Source organism: Carassius auratus, unplaced genomic scaffold (genome assembly GCF_003368295.1).
Source record: "Carassius auratus strain Wakin unplaced genomic scaffold, ASM336829v1 scaf_tig00214644, whole genome shotgun sequence".
NCBI lineage: Eukaryota > Metazoa > Chordata > Actinopteri > Cypriniformes > Cyprinidae > Carassius > Carassius auratus.
Genome location: NW_020527747.1, coordinates 60,062 through 81,005, shown reverse-complemented (window position 1 = coordinate 81,005; position 20,944 = coordinate 60,062). Strand labels below are relative to the sequence as shown.

Here is a 20,944-nt window from a genome sequence, read left to right as displayed (position 1 = left end):
CGTAAGCAATTCTGAGGTAGGCAGTTTAGCTAGCAAAGTTCTTATGCTGTGCGTAATCACTTCAACCTTGAATGTGGGTGGGTGGGTTGGGAGTGACCACAGAATGTTGTTTAGTGTGCCAGTTTTGGCAAGGGTGTCAGTGTGATCTTTAAAGTCCTTGCCTAGACTTGGTATCTTCGAGTGTCCTTTTGCCTTCTTCCAGTACACGATCACATTGTGTGTTTTTGTGATGTTATCACATTGCTGGAACAGGTGTTGGTGTTTGACATGCTTGTTGTTTGCAAGTGTGAGTCCGAGTTCCACACATTCAGGTGAGGATTGGAAGAAACCCAGCGTGTGGTGTAAGGTTTGAACACATTGCAGGTTAAGCCGAACAGCGACCCCTTTGGTGTAAGTTGGTACCACCGTACCATGTATGTTGTCTAGGGTACAGAGGCATGAACTTGAGCTTGTCGTAAGGGTGTTGTACTCATGGCTGGCTGCTGGGGTTCCCGTGACCTCTGTGACCTGACCGTCTGGCTCTGTGGGAATTAAAGGTTCTCACACTTGAGCAAAGTCTTTTAGCTGTTTGAAGTTCAGAAAAGGGTCAAAGTGTTCTAGCAGGTCTTTGTCGATGAGAAATGTATGAGTGTTCATTGGTGGGACATACATTGGACGTATAAGACTCATCAGAACGATTGTCAGGTGAATGGAAACAACCTGTTCAAACTGGATGTCATTCTGTCTGTACGCCTGTACATTCAGTTCATAAGTTTGAGGTGTAAGAGTTCGATATTGTCTCTTAGCTTCAAATTGGAGTCTTTTGAAAAGGTGAGATGGGATCACCGTCAGGTTAAATCCTGTGTCGATCAGGTCTTCCCTGCTGACTCCTTTTCGGTCCACCCCCTTTTTGACAAGGCTGCCCAGGAATGTTGGCATCAGGGCAGGTGTGATGATCAGTGGGTGGTGAGGACCGGTCTTGTGTAGCTCGCTGCGAAGGCAGGTAGTCAAAACAGCATTTTCTGGTACCTTGTGTTTGTGGTACCTGGTGTGAGGACCTGTGCTGTCTCGTTCAGGGTGTGCAGCTGTCAGCTGTGGAGCTTGGGTGATGCTGTCACCTTGTGCTGTGACGGTTAGCTCTGTGGTCTGTAGATGACAGGCAGTGTTCTGGGTGCTTGGCTCATCTTCCTTGTGAGTTTTCATGTGAAGAAGCTCTTTCAGCACCCTCAGGATCTCTGCTGTCTCAGACGTGGCTGCACTGTGTTTTTCTGACCTGGGCTCAGGGTTGAGCTTACCAGTGTCGTGTCGAGAGTGGTTCCACTGCCGGCTGTTGGGGCTTTGTGTCCTGGCTGGTAGGAATCGCTCGCTCTGGTGCGTTGGATGAGCACCACCACGATTGTGTTGCCCTCTGCTGGCTTGGAACGGTATTGACTCTCTGTGAAAATGTATGTGACTGTGGTGTTGTAGGGCGCCATCTAGGGATAACTCCAAGCAGTGTTCAGAGACAGAGATTTTGGGGTTTTTCACAGTCTTTTCACAAATAGTCTTTTGCTCGGTGCAAGCTTTGTGGGCTAAGTTTCGTAACTCTTGTGTAGTCCTGTTACGTGGACACGCTGGGACTCTGAGATGAAAACTCCAACTGGCATGTAGGTTTAGGAGGAACAGAGTTTTTAAGTTGACATCCTGTTCCATACCTGGTTCGTTGCATGCTCCGACGTAGGCTTTTCGTAGCGGACTACAGAAAGTCTGTGGGTTTTCAAATCGGCCCTGTTTGAGGTCCATAGCAATAAGGAGCCCATGGTCTGAGTTTGGATCAGAGAATTCAAGAATCAAAGTCTGTAGCGGTTGCTGGTAGCACGCTTTGACAGTCTCTGGTTGACGATCCAGAAAACACTGCACATCACGGCTGGACGTGATTTTTAACAGGTACAATGTGTTCACATCTGTCACGTTGGCGACAGTTTGCAAATGAAAGTCAATGGCTTGTAAAGAAGCATGAACGTCATGTCCTCCTGCAGGATCTAGATTGAATGTAGAGATGCTTCTGGCTAGCTTGTGAAGTTCTCTGTGAGCAGTGCAGGGTTTAGTGACATGCGTTCTCTGGAAGGGTTCTCTCCCCTCCGTTGTTGACAGGTGTTCTTGTAAGCTGGCTGGTGATTTCGTTAGAAGTGAGCTTACACCCCCTTTTTCAGCTCTGGGTTCTTGGCTGAAAGGGTTGGAGTGGCGGGCCGGGAGAAACTTTGTGGTGTGCGTTTCTCCGATGCAGCCACTCTGTAATCTGTGAGATTGTCTCAGTTCTGTGTGAACAGTGTCAAGTTCATCTTGGAGCTCATCTCTCTGCAGAGTAAGCTCGTTGATATTAGCTCGGGCCGCTTGCAAGTGTGTTTTGCAGGCCCAGGTTTTATAGTCTCTTTCTTTCGGTTCAGTCTCTGCTCCTTTTAGGAGAGCGTCACCTCGCTGGAGTTTTTTGTTGAGTTCTTTTCTGGCTTCTCTCTCCAGCTGTTCTTTTTGATCTGTGTCGAGGCGAAGATCTTGCAGGGCATTGTGAAGTCTTTCAACTCCTTTCTGTAGCTCTGGATCTGTGTCGTCCTCTTTCTCGCGCTGGTTCTGGGTCTCGAGGAGGAGCTGATCAAGATGACTCTGGGTTGGGGCCTGGTCCTTCCAGGCCTCCTCCGCGATGTTGCTCCGTTCACTGAGCCGTGCCTGGGCGACGAGAATGTGAACTAGGCTTCCGAAGATCCTGGTGAGTTCTTTGTAGTAGTCGCTTTGGGTTGGATCGTGTGCCGTCAGTTCATCTAGCTCGGTGTCTAGTTGCTCTGGGTGCTGCAGGTTACTGGCATCCTTGGGCAGGAAGGGGGTCGTCACTGCTTTCAAGCATGTCGAGAGGTGGCCCCCATGGACTGCTGGACTGGATGCCTGGAACATCCTGACTCTCTGTCGGTGAGAGAAGCACAGCACACACACAAAAAGACCAATGCAAGTTTGTTCTACGTTTAACGAGCTATACTCATACGGGCTGTGCCGTTTATGAGAATTTTGGGGCTAACTGATGCAAACAGTCAGACAGTTAAGTAGCCAATTAACTTGGGTCAACGAAGGACCTGAAATGGAGATTTGAGAGGCAGTAGCCTAGCGGGTCGTGTGATGACACCGGCTGCTGGTGGTCGCTCTACTATTTCACTTCGTTGGTGGCTCACAGGTTACTGTCTCTATGTGAAAATGAAAGAAACAAATCACAACAGAACAGAGGGTGGAAAAAAAAAATCAAAGTGAAACAACACTTGAAATGAGATAAAAACAATAGAAACACAATGTGTTAGTGAGAATAAGGAGGCCTAAGCCTACTGCTAGGTTTTAAGATAGGGCCAACAGGTGAGTGGGCTATCTGGGTAGGAAACCTAGAAATATGGTGTGGCTTAAAGAAGCAAAAGGGTCAAACACTTAAAATATATCCGGGGGAATATCTAATATTCTGTGGCTTATAATAAGTGGATGGGTTTTATCACATTTGGTTCACCTGCGTGGAATCCAGCGGCACGGTCAGCCTCCCTGGCGCTCCCAAACACTCAACCGCAGTGTCCCTGGCCCTCTGTTACTCTGACGCTGCGCCCTCTCAAACAGCTTGTGACTTTTAACACAACCGGCAACACCAAGATGTCAACCGCCAGACAGCACTACAAAATTGGGCTGTTCCCCAGAACCCTCTCTTCGAAAAGAAAGTGGGCCCCGATTTAGCCCCCGGTTTAGGTACTGGTCCCAGAGATTGCGTCGTGTGTCGGCTGGACTGATTGATCACCGTTGGAGTGCCAAATTGCTGATGTCTCCACTGCGTGCCGCAAACGAACAGAGATAAGAGGGACCGAGTTTCACTCACAGCCAGTGTTGGTAACGCCGGTCGGCCCCCTTGCTCACTGGAAACCGGAGATGACTGTCCAATCACCAAGGGAGTTCTACAATCAAATACACAAAGGATGAACAAAGGAAACTTTAAGTTAATTAAGGTTTGGTTTGTTTAACATCAATTGAGTAACTATGTAGAAAGGAAAGGTAACAGCTTTACCTAATAATGATAAAACAAAGAAAGGGAATTATAATAATGGTAATTATTAAAATAACCTAAGCCAAAAGAGAGAAGAAAAATAATAAAAATCTAAATAAAAGACAGGAATGAAACCAGGGAGAAGGAGTAGCTGGTTTTCACCACAAGGGGGGGAAAGTACTGCTTCTCTGTCTTTAACCTGCTGAGCAGAAAACTTAATTCAAATTAAAAATTCAAAACTGGTTTAAATCAAAATTTAAAATAAGCATGTAAGAATTAAAAGGAAAATCTGAATAATATCCTATAATAACCCATGATAGCTTGTAAGTTATCATTAATAATTATGAAATTAATCAAACAGGGTGAGATTAATCAAAAAGGGTAAAAGTGGACATGCACTTCAAAACAGAATGGAAAAGACAGAGGTCTGTTAGTCGATTTAACAGGGGACTGCCACTAGATGGCTTACCTTCTAAGTGGGTCAATCAGTAGTTGACCTGAAACATCTAGATTTCCACTATTAAACAATTACATTTTAATTCAAATCGTGTTTGAACCAAACTCAAAGTAAATGTAAACAGTCAAAGGCAGGGAAAATTTTGTTTCCCTGTAATAATATTCGCACGAGCAAAGCTGTAAATGCAAATAATTATTGAGAATTTAAACAGCTAATTCAATACATCCCAAGGGAAAAAGATTAGCAATTAGAGCGCATTATCTGAAACGGCCACGGGATGGCGGACTTGCACTCATGCAAGCTGGAATCAGAAAGCAGGGCGTAACTTGAAACTTCTAAACTTCCCTCTGGTGTTTAGATAGCGAAATTACAATTTCAATATGACTTAGAAATTATCTGATCGTTTGTCAGGCTGATTTTCTGCATCAAAAATCACAAGTAACAAACAGAAAGTTTTGATTCTGTGGTGCTATATTAAACATAGGGTGAAGGAAGGATCCGTTCACTTCCAAAACACAAATGTAACAAAACAGGAATTTTCCATCTGTTGACTCCAATAGACATTTATCAAAATAGCACTTATGATTTAAATGTTTTAGGTTTAAAAATCGGGTAGCTAAACCAATTTTAGACCAGGAGTTTTTATCGTTTATTTTTTTGAATATCACTGTGGTTCACCACAAATTCTATAACGATATTTAATAAGCAAGGCCTTTTAACTGAATCAGAGGGACATCGCTCATGTTCAGATTTACATGTTGCAACTAATAAAAGATTTCTTCATCTTTTAATTATTCATATTAAAATGTTCTCACTGTAAAAAGATTTTGGTCTTTCTTAACAGGATACTTTTAATATTATACTGCAGTTTACTTTCATTAAAAATAACAGTGACTATACTGTTAAGTTTCTATAAATACCTAGGTGCTTACTGACCAGCTTTTTGCCTCAGTCAGTTAGGAGTGAGTTCGCGTCTTGCGACTTATCTCACAAGTAACGTTACATAATTTCATAGCGCACGTGCAGAAATTATTAAAAACCATATACACAGATTGATTGCTCACAAAACGAAGTTTGAAATAGCCGCGTTCCTCCACCATTAAATGTAACAACAATGAGTTTTACGTAGTAATTAACTCAAATGATATATAGGGAATTTGAATAATTAATCAGGAATATGATTAATATAGCTCTCAGGTGACAGTTACATTTAAATTTATTGATCATGAAAAATAGCTCAATTGTCTATACCAATAACTAATCACAGGGCACTGTAACTTACTCATTAATATGTCAATATTCTATTCTTCATATCAATTATTGTGATATCTCTTACTGTAAATCACTGCAAATCAAACATATGGTTTGTCCAGCAAACCAGATTGAATTTCAATTTCCAATAACGTTATCACTTTTTATAATTCAAGGAAAAATATTCTCTGGCCATGAAAACATTATCCTATCATTATGATAAATTTAGTTTCTAAATTTAAAGCTTGTAGCTAAAGACCAAAACATTTCAGTGACTCGTAATGTGAGTGGGGTGGAGTCCAAGCCAATCATTTAAATATGGGTTTTAATAATTAAACTAATAATACATCAAACTACAAATCAAATATGCGTACGAAAATAGACAATAAACTTACAAGACATAACAGAATCCAAATAGAGAGAGAGAGAGAGAGAGAGAGAGAGAGAGAGAGAGAGAGATGGAGAAAGCGAGAGAGATCACAGAATGAGCTCAGGTATGAAAATCAGTCAGTAAACCTTAGTGAAACCAACAACGAATCAAATAATAGCAACACTTTAAAGCAGCATTTAAATCTCCATAGAAAACGATACTTGCATGGCCCAGTGGGTGAGCGTGGTACCGGCGACGCACGTGTGTTGTCACGTGGTCCTTTGAAAACTGCGCGCGTGGGCGGGAGGCCGTGTGACGCGCAAGCTGCGCTGGATCTTGGCGTGAGCGTGGAGTCACGTGGTCCTTTGTTGCAAAGAGATGTTCGTACATCTTCGCGCGGTGTTTGAAAAGTTCAACAAACAATGTTCCAGAATTCGTCTTCCTTGTGTGGAGAGGCGAATAGTTGAATAAACTTAGTAAAGAAAAGAAAACAAAACAACGAAAATGAAAGTTTCCAAATGAGCCATGAAAATGGCTTTCCTCTCCTCAGTCCGTGTGCTGAGGGGGAGGGAGGAGAACCAAGCGCGGCCTGAGGCCGCGCGGAGCGACGTGTCCGAGAACGCACAGGTCGGAAGAACGAGAAAAACTAAAAACACTAGGCGGGCCTTGTTCGGTCGACCCTTATAGATTGAGATGGTTCCCGCCCCTTTTTGCGTAAACAGCCAATGAACATCCGAGATCTAAAGTGGAGGGAAAGTTCCTTTGTCTCGTGAACCAACCCCCCTGGATGATTTAGGACTTGAGATTTCGTAAAGGGATTATTCTAGCAAGTTTGTAATTCAGATTACATACATTTTTCATTACTTTGCTCTAGATAAATGGGTTTGTCAGAACATGACGATCACAACGATACTAAAAATATGTATTAATGATCAAAACATGAAGTTACATTTAAATGCAGAATTACACATATTTAAAGATTTGATTAACACATGATAACACTGCAAATAGTCCCAATTTATATGGGAAACATCTCAAAGCACTAACAAAAACAATACTATGTACTTTTAGACTACGTCTGAGGTAATATTTTACCATTCTTTTGTAAGGGTTAGAATTCCTGTTGCCCCGTGGGGTCATAAAGCTTTACGACCTGGTCAGGAGAGGGGGTTGCAGAAAACATGGCTCTCTTGAGAAAGAGTTAGACTGAATTCAGACATTTCCACTTATAAGTCAGCACTTTAACCATTTACACAGGATTAACCATTTTTATGCAATACACAAACATTCAAAATACATATTAATAAAATTATGAAGATACAGAACCTTAAGGAAGGTTTGTTTGTGTGTGTGTGTGTGTGTGCTTGTGTGTGTGTGTTCAGGAATGTGGGGGTTTTCATGTCCCCTTTGAGGCTCGCATGGGTATCGTAAAATAATTTAAGTCCAGCCAGGCTGGCGCCAGGCCAGGCCAGGGTTTATTTGTAAAACAGAATTTAACCCATGAATCGCTGACCTGCATATCTGTTACAACTGTCACATGGAATTGATGTTGATAGTGTTGAAATTATGCAGCCAAGTGATGCTATCTCAGATCATTATTTAGTTGTGCAAACTTCATATAGCCAAAATTGTAAATTCTACTTCTTGTTACAAGTATGGAAGAACCATCACTTCTACCACAAAAGACTGCTTTTTAAGTTATCTTCCTGATTTATCCAAATTCCTTAGCATATCCAAAACCTCAGAACAACTTGATGATGTAACAGAAACTATGGACTCTCTCTTTTCTAGCACTTTAAATACAGTTGCTCCTTTACGCTTAAGGAAGGTTAAGGAAAACAGTTTGACACCATGGTATAATGAGCATACTCGCTCCCTAAAGAGAGCAGCCCGAAAAATGGAGCGCAGCTGGAGGAAAACAAAACTAGAGGTATTTTGTATTGCTTGGCAGGAAAGTAACCTATCCTACAGAAAAGCATTAAAAACTGCTAGATTCGATTACTTTTCTTCTCTTTTAGAAGAAAACAAACATAACCCCAGGTATTTATTCAATACAGTGGCTAAATTAATGAAAAATAAAGCCTCAACAAGTGTTGACATTTCCCAACACCACAGCAGTAATGACTTTATGAACTACTTTACTTCTAAAATCGCTACTATAAGAGATAACATTGAAACCATTCAGCCGTCAGCTACAGTATCGCATCAGACAGTGCACTATAGACCCCCTGAGGAACAGTTCCACTCATTCTCTACTATAGGAGAGGAAGAATTGCATAAACTTGTTAAATCATCTAAACCAATGACATGTATGTTAGACCCTATACCATATATGCTCCTAAAATAGGTGCTTCCAGAAGTCATATATCCTCTTCTGACTATTATTAATTTCTCATTGTCATTAGGATATCAGAATCAGAATCAGAATGAGCTTTATTGCCAGGTATGTTAACACATACAAGGAATGTGTTTTCGTGACAGAAGCTCCGCAGTGCAACATAACAGCGACAGAACAAAAAACACATTAAGGAATAAAAAAAAAACAAAAAACAATACAAATAGGTGGGTATGGAATGACAATATACAAATTGACAATGTATGGCAGGTATATTACAATGAATATTTATGTATGTACATGTATATTATTTGCAAAAAATTTAAGTGTATGCTAAGTATGTGTGTTAGATAAATAAGTGTATGTGTATATAAATAGTGTAGTGTGTTCCACAGTTATTATCAGCTGTTCATAATATGGATGGCCTGAGGGAAGAAACTTGTCCTGTGTCTGGTCGTTCTGGTGCTCAGTGCTCTGTAGCTTCGACCAGATGGGAACAGTTCAAAGAGGGAGTGTGCTGGATGTGAGGGGTCTAGAGTGATTTTTACAGCCCTTTTGCTCACTCTGGATAAGTACAGTTCTTGAATAGATGGTAGGGTTGTACCAATGATTCACTCAGCAGTCCGGACTACCCTCTGTAGCCTTCTGAGGTCCGATTTAGAAGCTGAGCTGAACCAGACAGTTACTGAAGTGCAGAGGATGGATTCAATGATGGTGGAGTAGAACTGTTTCAGCAGCTCCTGTGGCAGGTTAAACTTCCTCAGCTGGCAAAAGGAAGTACAACCTCTGCTGGGCCTTTTTCACAATGGAGTCAATGTGAATGTCCCACTTCAGGTCCTGAGAGATGGTGGTGCCCAGGAACCTGAATGACTCCACTGCAGTCACAGTGCTGTTCATGATGGTGAGTGGGGGGAGTGCAGGGGGGTTTCTCCTGAAGTCCACGATCATCTCCACTGTTTTGAGCATGTTAAGCTCCAGGTTGTTGAGAGTGCACCAGGCAGCCAGCTCTTTAACCTCCAGTATGTAAGCAGACTTGTCACTGTCCTGAATGAGGCTGATGAGTGTGGTGTCATCTGCAAACTTCAGGAGCTTGACAGAAGGGTGCTTTGATGTGCAATCGTTAGTGTACAGGGAGAAGAGCGGGTTGGTTGCAGGAGTTGTGAATGGTGAGAGCGGTTGATTGGAGAGGTGATCAGGATGGATTGCAGGAGTTGTGAATGGTGTGAATGGTTGTGTGGGGAGGCATTCAGGGCAGGTGATGGGTGTTCTTTCAAACCTGCAGTAAAACTCATTCAGATCGTCTGCCAGTCGTTGATTCTCCACAGTGCTGGGGGTGGTGTCTTGTAATTGGTGATCTTCTTTAGATTTTTACACACTGATGTGGAGTCGTTCGAAGTGAACTGAGTCCTTATTTTTTCAGAATAATTCCTCTTTGCCACTTTGATCTCCTTTTCCAGTGTGTATTTAGCCTGTTTATACAGGACATTTTCCCCCTTCACGTAAGCATCTTCTTTGGCCCGACGGAGCTGTCTGAGTTTTGCTGTGAACCACGGTTTGTCATTGTTGTAATTTAGTTGAGTCCTGGTAGGAATGCATATATCCTCACAGAAACTGATATATGATGTTACAGTCTCTGTGAGTTCATCCAGATCGGTGGCAGCAGCTTCAAATACACTCCAATCAGTGAGGTCAAAACAAGCTTGTAAATCCTGCTCTGCTTAATTAGTCCATCTTTTTACAGTCCTTAATACAGGTTTAGCTGATTTTAGTTTCTGCCTGTAGGTCGGTATAAAATGAACCAGAAGGTGATCAGAACGTCCCAAAGCTGCTCGTGGAACAGAGTGATATGCATCCTTTATTGTTGTGTAACAGTGATCCAATATATTACTGTCTCTTGTGGGACATGTGATGTGCTGTCTGTATTTCGGGCAGTTCACGGGAGAGATTGGATTTATTAAAGTCCCCAAGAATGATTAGAATGGAGTCCGGGTGTTGTTGTTCTGTCTCTGTGATCTGCTCAACGAGTTTCTGTAAAGCTGAGCTCACGTGCACTTGCGGATGGGTGTAAACACTCACCAGAATGAACAAATGAAACTGAGCAGCAGAGTTTAAGAAAACCTTATTTGTCCGTTTTGTAGGGTAGAGAGCGGAGATTTGCCAGATGAATGCTACACTGTTAGCAATTGATGTAATTTTACAATATATTTTACAACAATACACTGTATTCATGGTTTTTATTGTAAATGCAAATGCATGATGGGAAATTGATGGACAGTCCTGTAATGTTATTGTAACTACACTGTAGAAGCATTATTTTACAGACACCACAAAGCATTGTGGGATAGCATTAAAACTGGTACTTTCTTATTCTTTCTAACATAAAAAGTCCAGTTTTCTTAACGTTAAAATAAATTTTTTAGGTATGATGTTTCTCAAACATTCTTTCAACTTAATTTTGATTTAAAAATTCAACATTCTAGGAACGTTGATTTGTAACATTCCAAGAACATAAAAAGGTCCAGTTTCCATATTAGTATAATGTTATTTTAAGGTTAGTAACATGTTCCTGCAACATTCTCTCAGTCATTCAAACACCTGCTGTGATCAAGCAATAAAGAAAGAGAAATAATAATACAAACTACAACTTTCTTCAGCCACAGTCTTAGGTGAACTGAAGATACAATACATTAAATCTCAAGATCTGAATAAACAACTCCACAAACAGCATTACCAGCTTCACTTGTAGTAATACTAACCCGAATGATTTTATTTCTGTCATGCATCTACAGAAGTTCTTATTGAGAATTCACAGAGGTCAAGATGTTGATGTCTTAATTAAAATTTTATTTTGAGATCATCATCATAGAGATCAGGGTCTGCTTCAGTTGTGCTCTAGATCCTCAACTTTTGCTGCAATACTTTTTTCTGCTGTTGTAGTTGTTTTCAGAAAATGTGTCTGCATATATAAAGCGGATCAACAAGTCTTTTTTAATAACAACCAACTGACTGCACTAAAATGGTTTAAAAGACCCAACTGATATAAAAATAAATCATCTGATGTTTAAGAGTGAATAAATATTTTTTTTGCTAACTTTTTGTTAAAAAACATGTTTTAGATTATTAATACACTCTAGAGTTGTGACGTTCGCGAACGAACCGATTCTTTTGAACGGCTCATAAACATGAACGATGGGAGCCGAGTCGCGCTGGAGGGGAGCCGTTCTTTCTGTCATTCATTTTCCCTATGCGTGTTTCACACAGATGCACTCAAATAAGCTCCTCCGTGAGACAGAACAGTTATAGGGGGAGGGGCGCACCCAGCGTGATGATATTAAATTTGCCCAAGGACAAAAAAAGAGAGGCAGAAAAAGCCATAAAGTAAGGAACTGCTATGTATTTATTTACATTGCATTTTGTGTTCATTTAAAACTTGTTCTTTTAAAAACATTAAAATGTTCTTTTGTGATACTGTTCTTGTATAGAAATGTTTCACTAAAAGCTGTTTTGCACAGACATTCATTGCAGCCCACTTATTGTTCATTGACTTGAAGGGGCTGATGTCCTATTTGCAAAGTTTACAGTAGTAATAGTATGTAGACATTTCCATTTTATTTATTCTAATTTTATCTACTTTAAATATTTTTTTGTTTTCTATCAAAATGTTCTTGTGTGGAAGTGTTTGTAGATCCGGATCCCCTCAAAAAGCCATAAATCCCATCACTAATACACTCACAGACATCAACATTTGGCGTATTAAACACAACAATGGTGACATGTTTCATGCCAGCATACAAAACATGTTCATGGCTCCCAGCATGCATTGCAGCAATTTTTTTTTCGGGATTGTCACCACTGTTGAGGATTGTACGACAACAATACAAAATACAACATTTTATTGTATTAATGCTATTGTAATCACAGCAACACAGCTGTATAAACAGAATTTTATTGTATTAAAACAACAGTATATTTCTTGTATGTTGTGTACTGTAAATTCACGGCAATTAGTTGCCAGGAGTTTCCTGTAAAAATACAATACATTTTTAACAGTGTAGGCAACGTCGTTTGAAATCTGCGTTTTCTGACTCTCACGAGCGCGCCAACTCTTTTTCCCCGTCTGCGCGTCCTCTTGAAGCATGTGATAAGAATGTTTAGCAAAACATCAGAATAGTCGAAAACTGGTGATATATCGGGAGATGTGTGTTGCCGAATGTCCAGCAATTCGTCCCTGGTGAAACTGATTGCAGGAATATAACTAAAGACAAGACAAACTAACAAAAACAACTGCAGAGCACATCACGGAGGCAGCCATCCTGTATCGGCACCAGCGATTATTTACTTATAATACTTATAATAATTATATGTACCCAAAACCTTCAAACTGGCTGTTATTAAGTCTCTCATCAAAAAACCAAAACTTGACCCCAAAGAACTAGTTAATTATAGACCAATCTCGAATCTCCCTTTTCTGTCCAAGATACTAGAAAAGGTGGTATCCTCACAATTATATTCCTTCTTAGAGAAAAATGGTATATGTGAGGATTTCCAGTCAGGATTTAGACCATATCATAGTACTGATACTGCTCGCCTTAGAGTTACAAATTATCTGATTTTATCATCTGATCGTGGGCGTATCTCTCTATTAGTTTTATTGGATTTTAGTGCTGCATTTGACACAATTGATCACAACATTCTTTTCATAGACTTGAACACTTTGTTGGCATTAATGGAAGTGCATTAGCATGAGTTAAATTGTACTTATATGACCACCATCAGTTCGTAGCAGTGAATGAAGATGTATCATATCGATCACAAGTGCAGTATGGAGTACCTCAAGGCTCAGTACTAGCACCGCTACTCTTCACGCTTTATATGTTACTCTTGGGAGATATCATCAGGAAACATGGTTGTTAGCTTTCACTGTTATGCTGATGATACTCAGCTCTATATTTCTTCGCAGCCTAGTGAAACACACCAATTTGAAAAACTAATGGAATGCATAATCGATATAAAAAAACTGGATGACGAGTAATTTCTTACTGCTAAATTCTGAAAAAAGAGAGGTGTTAATTATAGGACCTAAAAACTCATAATAACCTAGAACACTGTCTAAGACTTGATGGCTGCTCTGTCAATTCTTTGTCATCAGTTCGGAACCTAGGTGTGCTATTTGATTGCAATTTTTCCTTAGAAAGCAAGGTTTCTAGCATTTGTAAAACTGCATTTTTCCATTTCGAAAATATATCTAAATTACGGCCTATGCTCTCAATGTCAAATGCAGAAATGGTAATCCATGCATTTATGACCTCAAGGTTAGATTATTGTAATGCTTTATTGGGTGGTTGTTCTGCACGCTTAGTAAACAAACTACAGCTAGTCCAAAATGCAGCAGCAAGAGTTCTTACTAGAACCAGGAAGTATGACCATATTAGCCCGGTTCTGTCAACACTGCACCGGCTCCTTATCAAACAACGTATATATTTAAAAATATTGCTTATTACTTATAAAGCCCTGAATGGTTTAGCTCCTCAGTATTTGAATGAGCTCCTTTTACATTATAATCCTCTACGTCCGCTACATTCTCAAAACTCAGGCAATTTGATAATACCTAGAATATCAAAATCAACTGGGGGTAGCATATCTTTTTCCTATTTGGCGCCTAAGCTCTGGAATAACCTACCTAACATTGTTCAGGAGGCAGACACACTCTTGCAGTTTAAATCTAGATTAAAGACCCATCTCTTTAACCTGGCTTACACATAACATACTAATATGCTTTTAATATCCAAATCCATTAAAGGATTTTTAGGCTGCATTAATTAGGCAAACCGGAACCGGAAACACTTCCCATAACACCCTATGTACTTGCTACATCATTAGAAGAATGGCATCTACGCTAATATTTGTCTGTTTCTCTCTTATTCCGAGGTCACCGTAGCCACCAGATCCAGTCTGTATCCAGATCAGAGGGTCACTGCAGTCACCCTGTCCCAGTACGTATCCAGACCAGATGGTGGATCAGCACCTAGAAAGCACCTCTACTGCCCTGAAATACAGCGGAGACCAGGACAACTAGAGCCCCAGATACAGATCCCCTGTAAAGACCTTGTCTCGAAGGACCACCAGGACAAGACCACAGGAAACAGATAATTCTTCTAGACAATCTGACTTTGCTGCAGCCTGGAATTAAACTGCTGGTTTCGTCTGGTCAGAAGAGAACTGGCACCCCAACTGAGCCTGGTTTCTCCCAATGTTTTTTTCTCCATTCTGTCACCGATGGAGTTTCGGTTCCTTGCCGCTGTTGCCTCTGGCTTGCTTAGTTGGGGTCACTTCATCTACAGCAATATCGTTGACTTGATTGCAAATAAATGCACAGACACTATTTAACTGAACAGAGATGTTTAATGTATGCGGATGACACTGTTTTATTTGTTCATGGTCGCTCTAAAGACATTGTTGCAGATAAACTTAATAAAGCAATGACTCGTGTTACATCCTGGCTGCAGGAGAACTGCCTGCAGCTAAATATTTCGAAAACTGTTGGTATGTTTCTCAGTAAAACCAATACAGCTTCATTTAATCCTGACATAATAGTTGGTGGAGAAAAATTACGAATCATAAATCAATATAAATATCTTGGCTTAGTAATAGATTCACAACTCTCCTTTAAAGCCCATATTGAAAAATTATGTAAAATAATCAAGTTTAATCTTGCAAATTTCCGCTCAATTCGAAATGACATGTCAACCGAAGCTGCACAAATTTTTCTACATTCCATGATTTTCAGTCATCTCAACTACTGTTTTACAAGTTGGTCTCAAGCCAATCAGAGCGCAAAAAGACCTTTGGAAACATTATACAAACAAGCCATTAAAATCATGGACAAAAAACCAAGGCACTATCATCACTGTGCAATTTTAAAAAAATACAGCCTTTTAAACTGGAACAGTATTCATAAGTTTTTAAATTTGAATCTCATATACAAAGTGACACATGATTTGGCACCAGCTCCTCTGGCTGAGTTCATCAGCCAAAGAAACAGTTCTGAGCGCGTTACTCGAGGCTCTGCCAGAGGGGACTGTGTCATCCCTCTGCGCAGGAGCATTTTCAGTCGCTCGGCCTGGTCAGTGAGGAGCGCTACTGAATGGAATTCTATACCTGAGGAGGTTAGACAGCTCAACACTTACAAGGCCTTTACAAAAAAATTGAAAATTTGGCTCATTAACAATTATGTCTGCCAACATTAAAAGATGAGCCTATTGAGCTGTATTATATATTAGATACACTATAGCCATTTTTGAAAATGTGTTTTTTGTGTGTCTGATTATTGTAACAGGTACAATGTACCTTAAGTTATTTTACAGTGTCATTTATATTGTAGTCAATTTGCCTTAGACTTGTAAATGTATATTTTTGTTCGTATTTTAATGCTTTTTTTACATCTTGGCCAGGGGACTACAGATGAAAAATAGCCTTTTGGCTAATTCTGGCTTTTTTAACCATGTTTGTTCATGTGTTTTATGAAATTGCATTGTCCCCTTTTAAATAAACCATTAAACAAACAAACAATAAACAGATGACATCACTGAATTCAATGATGAACTGCCTTTAACTATCATTTTGCATTATTGACACACTGTTTTCCTAATGAATGTTGTTCAGTTGCTTTGAATCAATGTATTTTGTTTAAAGCGCTATATAAATAAAGGTGACTTGACTTGACTTGTTAGGCTTAGGGGCAATGTTAGGTCTAGGTCATTCGTACATATTCATACAAATTGTGCAACTCGTAAAATATGCATGTGGTCATACGAATTCATACGAATTAGCCACCTCCTAAAATATGTATGAATTGCCATGAGAACGGATTGCAAGGGGTCTGAGAATGCGGAACTCTGGGTGCGGGACTGTTTTGCATTATTGACACACTGTTTTCCTAATGAATGTTGTTCAGTTGCTTTGAATCAATGTATTTTGTTTAAAGCGCTATATAAATAAAGGTGACTTGACTTGACTTGTTAGGCTTAGGGGCAATGTTAGGTCTAGGTCATTCGTACATATTCATACAAATTGTGCAACTCGTAAAATATGCATGTGGTCATACGAATTCATACGAATTAGCCACCTCCTAAAATATGTATGAATTGCCATGAGAACGGATTGCAAGGGGTCTGAGAATGCGGAACTCTGGGTGCGGGACTGTAGATCCAGCAGACTCCTAGCCTGCAGCTTCATACTTCTCTCCTTCCAAGTCACAAATGAGTCTCGAGCCAAGTCCCAAGTCATCAAAGAGTTAAAGTTAATGAGATAATTAAGTGACTAATTAAATGATTGTACATTACTGATGAACACCTGCTGTTATTGATAAATCGCATGCGATTGTCATGCGTGTCTTGTTAGTAAAACTGGTTCTGTGATTAGCAGTAAATGTCCATCACCTGGTTTCAAATGAAGCTGGCACTTTCCAGCTATAATTTTCTCTGTTCTAAAAATGTTCTAAGAACATTCCCATGGATTGTTCTAACAATGTTTTTAGCGGGTAGTTTTATTTTCGTTCCCAGAATGTTCACTCAAAAGATAGGATAACATTCCCTAAAATCATTCAAAAATTTCATTATTTCATTAATTCATTATTAGAACATTATCCCCTAACATTCTAATTAAGATTTAAGCAGCTGTTTAGATGTGGATGTGGATGTTGATGTCCGTTTAAAAGTAAATTTGGTTTGATGTCACCATAATGGTGTTAAGTGTTGGTTTTAGTTGTGCAATTTGACACTTGACTTGGCAGTGTTGTTCTTTAACTGCTCTAATCTTTATTGTGGCAATAACAGCGAGAGAACTTGCGGTTTGATGGTGTTGATTGCTTGCTGATGATTAGTGTGTCATCACATATGTGGTCTGATTACTTGTTTTTTACCAAGCTAATGTGTAGTGTTAGTTGAATATTATTTATTAAAGTGCCTCAATCGGTCAACAGCCTGACACCCATCTGAATTATTAGCAGATAATTTCATGAATTGGAAAAAAAATACTTTCCTTGTTGACACAAACACCAAGATTCAGTGTATGACTCTCAACAACAGTGACATGCTTCATGCTGCAATATATTCAGTGTACATCATGCAAAACTCATCCATGGCACCCAGAATGTATTGCGGCATGAAGCATGTCACCATTGTTGAGATTCATACAATAATTCTTGAAGTCTCTGTGTGTCTAAGCATTCTGAGGTTCAAAGTGACTCAAGAACAATGTAATTAAAAAAATAATATATCATCAAGTAACCAACACTACCTGTTGATATCTTTCTCTTACTGTTTTTGTTCTAACAAATATAGTTATAGCAGTTAAAAAACCAGTAACACTGAAAAGACTCATAACTGCCTAAGTACTGATTACCATCAGGGTGACTTCAAACTAAACTATTATTTTCAATAAACCATCCAACACCTCTGTTAATCTCGATAAAACCCTTTTTACATTTATGACTTAAATCTTGTTTATAATAAGTGAAGTTGGTAATACTGTTTTTGGAGCATTTACGCTAGAGTTTGACAACAATCAGAGGTTGGTTTTTCACTTTCAAACAACATCTGACTTATGAGCAATGTCAGTCGACATCTAGTGTGATGGGAAGCTTTATTAGAATGTTAGAGAATAATGTTGTAACAATATTATCAATAGACATTTTTAGAATGCTTTTAGAGATTGTTATCCTACCTTTTAGCAGAACATTCTGGGAACTAAAATAAAACTTAACACTGAAAACATTCTTAGAACATAAAAAAATTCTAGGTGGGTTACTACGCAGAGCCGTAGTTCGCTGACAAGCTACGCAATATCGCGTTCATAATCGCAGGTGAATCGCATGATGTTATGAACGCAATATTGCGTAGCTTGTCAGCGAACTACGTCTCTGTATATTAAGTGCGGCTCCATTTGAAAGCAGCTGATGGACATTTACTACTAATCACAGAACCATCTTTACTGACGAAACACGCATGACAATCGCACACAATTAATCGTGCAGCCCTGAGTTAGACATTGCTTTTAATATATATATATATATATATATATATATATATATATATATATATATATATATATATATATATATATATATATATACACACACAGGTACAAAACTGGTCTCTTAAGGTACAAATCACAAGGGTACAAATTTATACCCTATGCCTTGAGGCAAGTGACAAATTTATACCCTATGCCTTGAGGCAACAGCCCAAGTGACAAGCTATATTACCCTAAAGGTACAATTATGTACTTTATTTGCAGTATATATGCAGTATATACAGCATGTCACATATTGCATTTGTCTATGGACTTCTTTGCTTTTCTTCCAAAAGAGAAATGGTCAATACATAAACAGACAACATAGCAGAGGATGGATATCATCTGAAATTCAATTTAGTTTCAAAATAATTCACATAGCTACAAAACCTTTAATATGCATGTTTCTTTGTTTTAGGCACAATGGAGAAATGCAGGTCTGGCATGAAGACACCGGTTCCTGCTGGGTTTTATTTGAAAGATGTCTGGAAGTCTTTTGTATGCAACACTCGACAGTTCAGTCCTGCACAAATGGCAAACTGTCTTAAAAACAAGATTGTCTATTTGATGGGAGACTCCACCACAAGGCAGTGGTTCGAGTTCTTAGAAATAAAAGTGCCAGGCAAGTATGACTACATTTTCAATGTTCAATTTAAGACTTGCTAGCATGAATGTAATATATATATATATATATATATATATATATATATATATATATATATATATATATATATATATATATATATATATATATAATATATAATATGAATAAAACAAGAAAATGATTTACAGAGGCCTGCAAAGGATATGGGCAATTAATCTGAATTAATATGAATGGCAGCTGTTCATAAATACTCAATCGTCACTTAATTAATCACTTAATTATCTCATTAACTTTAACACCGCTTCACTGTTGCTTTAACACTCTTTTATAGTGGGACCATATATGCCTCGAGCAGTATTCATTTACTGTGCATTAAGAACTCTATATAAATCAGTGCAGGGACAGTTTGACCAAAAATAAAAATTTGGTCATCATTTACTTACACACTTATCGTTCAAAAGTTCAAGCTATGGTTATAATATTTATTTCACATATCTTGATTAGGCATAAAAAGAATGGACCTCCACACTCATCCTGGGGGTGGCCCACTAATGGCTGTGGAGCTGAAAAATAATATCATTGTTCACTGGAGGGTACATGGTGTTCCTTTGCGATTTGGTAAAATAATGCCTATCATTGACCTACATTACATCAGCAATGATATTGATGAAATAGCCGGTGGGGCTCATGCAGTCATTGTCTTCACATACTGTGCTCACCTGGTTTTTCACCCAATAACATTTTACATATATGAAGTGGCCAAAATCCGCCAGTCTGTTGTTGCACTGCTGAGTCGTGCTCCAGAGACAACCGTCATCATCAAGTCTGGAAACACTGCTGGACTAAAGGTACACTTGCTCACTTTCCAATCCTAATGGGTGTTAAACTCTTTGAAATGAATTGTTGTAAATCTGAAAGTAATACACTACTTTATTATAGTAAACTATAGTTACTTGACTAGTATAACTCAGGTTACTTGTAATGTGTTACCCCAACACTGAAAGTCTAGAAACACTAAGGCTTAAAGATGTGTGCTTTGTTCAGGCTCAAGCGGTGAATCATGGTACTCACAATTCCCATTTTTTTATTCATGTATTTATTTTTGTCATTTGTAAAATGTATGTTTTATCTGCTCTCCCAGTTGCCTAGAACAAATTTCTTCTATGGGAGAGAAAAAAAGAGAAACTTAACTTAACTCCCAGAGATGTTACCATGCTTGAACTGATATAATTTTAAGGTTTGGATGAAAATAGATGATTTTTTGGGGCAAACAATTCTTTTATCTCTACTAATGTATTGTTTTCTTTCCATGTAAGGAAATGTATATTATTGTTTGTGCAAGCACACTTGGCAAAAAAGTGTTTCTGATTCTGTTCTGTGTTTTTCCAGAATATTTATCAAAGTGATTGGCACATGTTGCAGTTGAACACTGTGATGCAGGAGATGTTCAGAGACATTGATGGAGTCATCTTCATAGATGTCTGGCAGATGACTTCCTGTCACTATCTACGTGAAAACATTCACCCAGGACCCGTCGTCATTGGCAATGAAGTTGACATGTTGTTGTCATATATCTGTCCTGCCTGAGGCCTGTTCAAGTTGATTTGGTTCTATTTGGAAACCTACCTGGTCGGGGGAAGACTAATCAAGTTGTTACTTAACCGGATTTCCTCTAATACTGACCTGATGAAAAGATCTCTTGGTTATCAGATTTGTTTGTAGAGTGTACATATAAACCTATTACTGTTCAATGTAGATTTAAAAAAAACAAAAAAAAAAAACAAAAAAAAAATGGTCGATTACTGTCAGATACGGCTGCCAAACAAAAAAACTAAAAT

At 39.1% G+C, this 20,944-nt stretch overlaps 1 protein-coding gene across 1 annotated transcript; it reads left to right on the top strand.

The window, feature by feature from the left end:
- Positions 1–19,485: 19,485 nt before the first annotated feature.
- LOC113092536 (NXPE family member 3-like) lies at positions 19,486–20,822 on the top strand. Its single transcript, XM_026258143.1, has 2 exons — positions 19,486–19,954; positions 20,496–20,822. Exons 1-2 carry the CDS (start codon positions 19,622–19,624, stop codon positions 20,691–20,693), a joined length of 531 nt encoding a protein of 176 aa, XP_026113928.1. The 5' UTR covers positions 19,486–19,621; the 3' UTR covers positions 20,694–20,822.
- Positions 20,823–20,944: the final 122 nt, after the last annotated feature.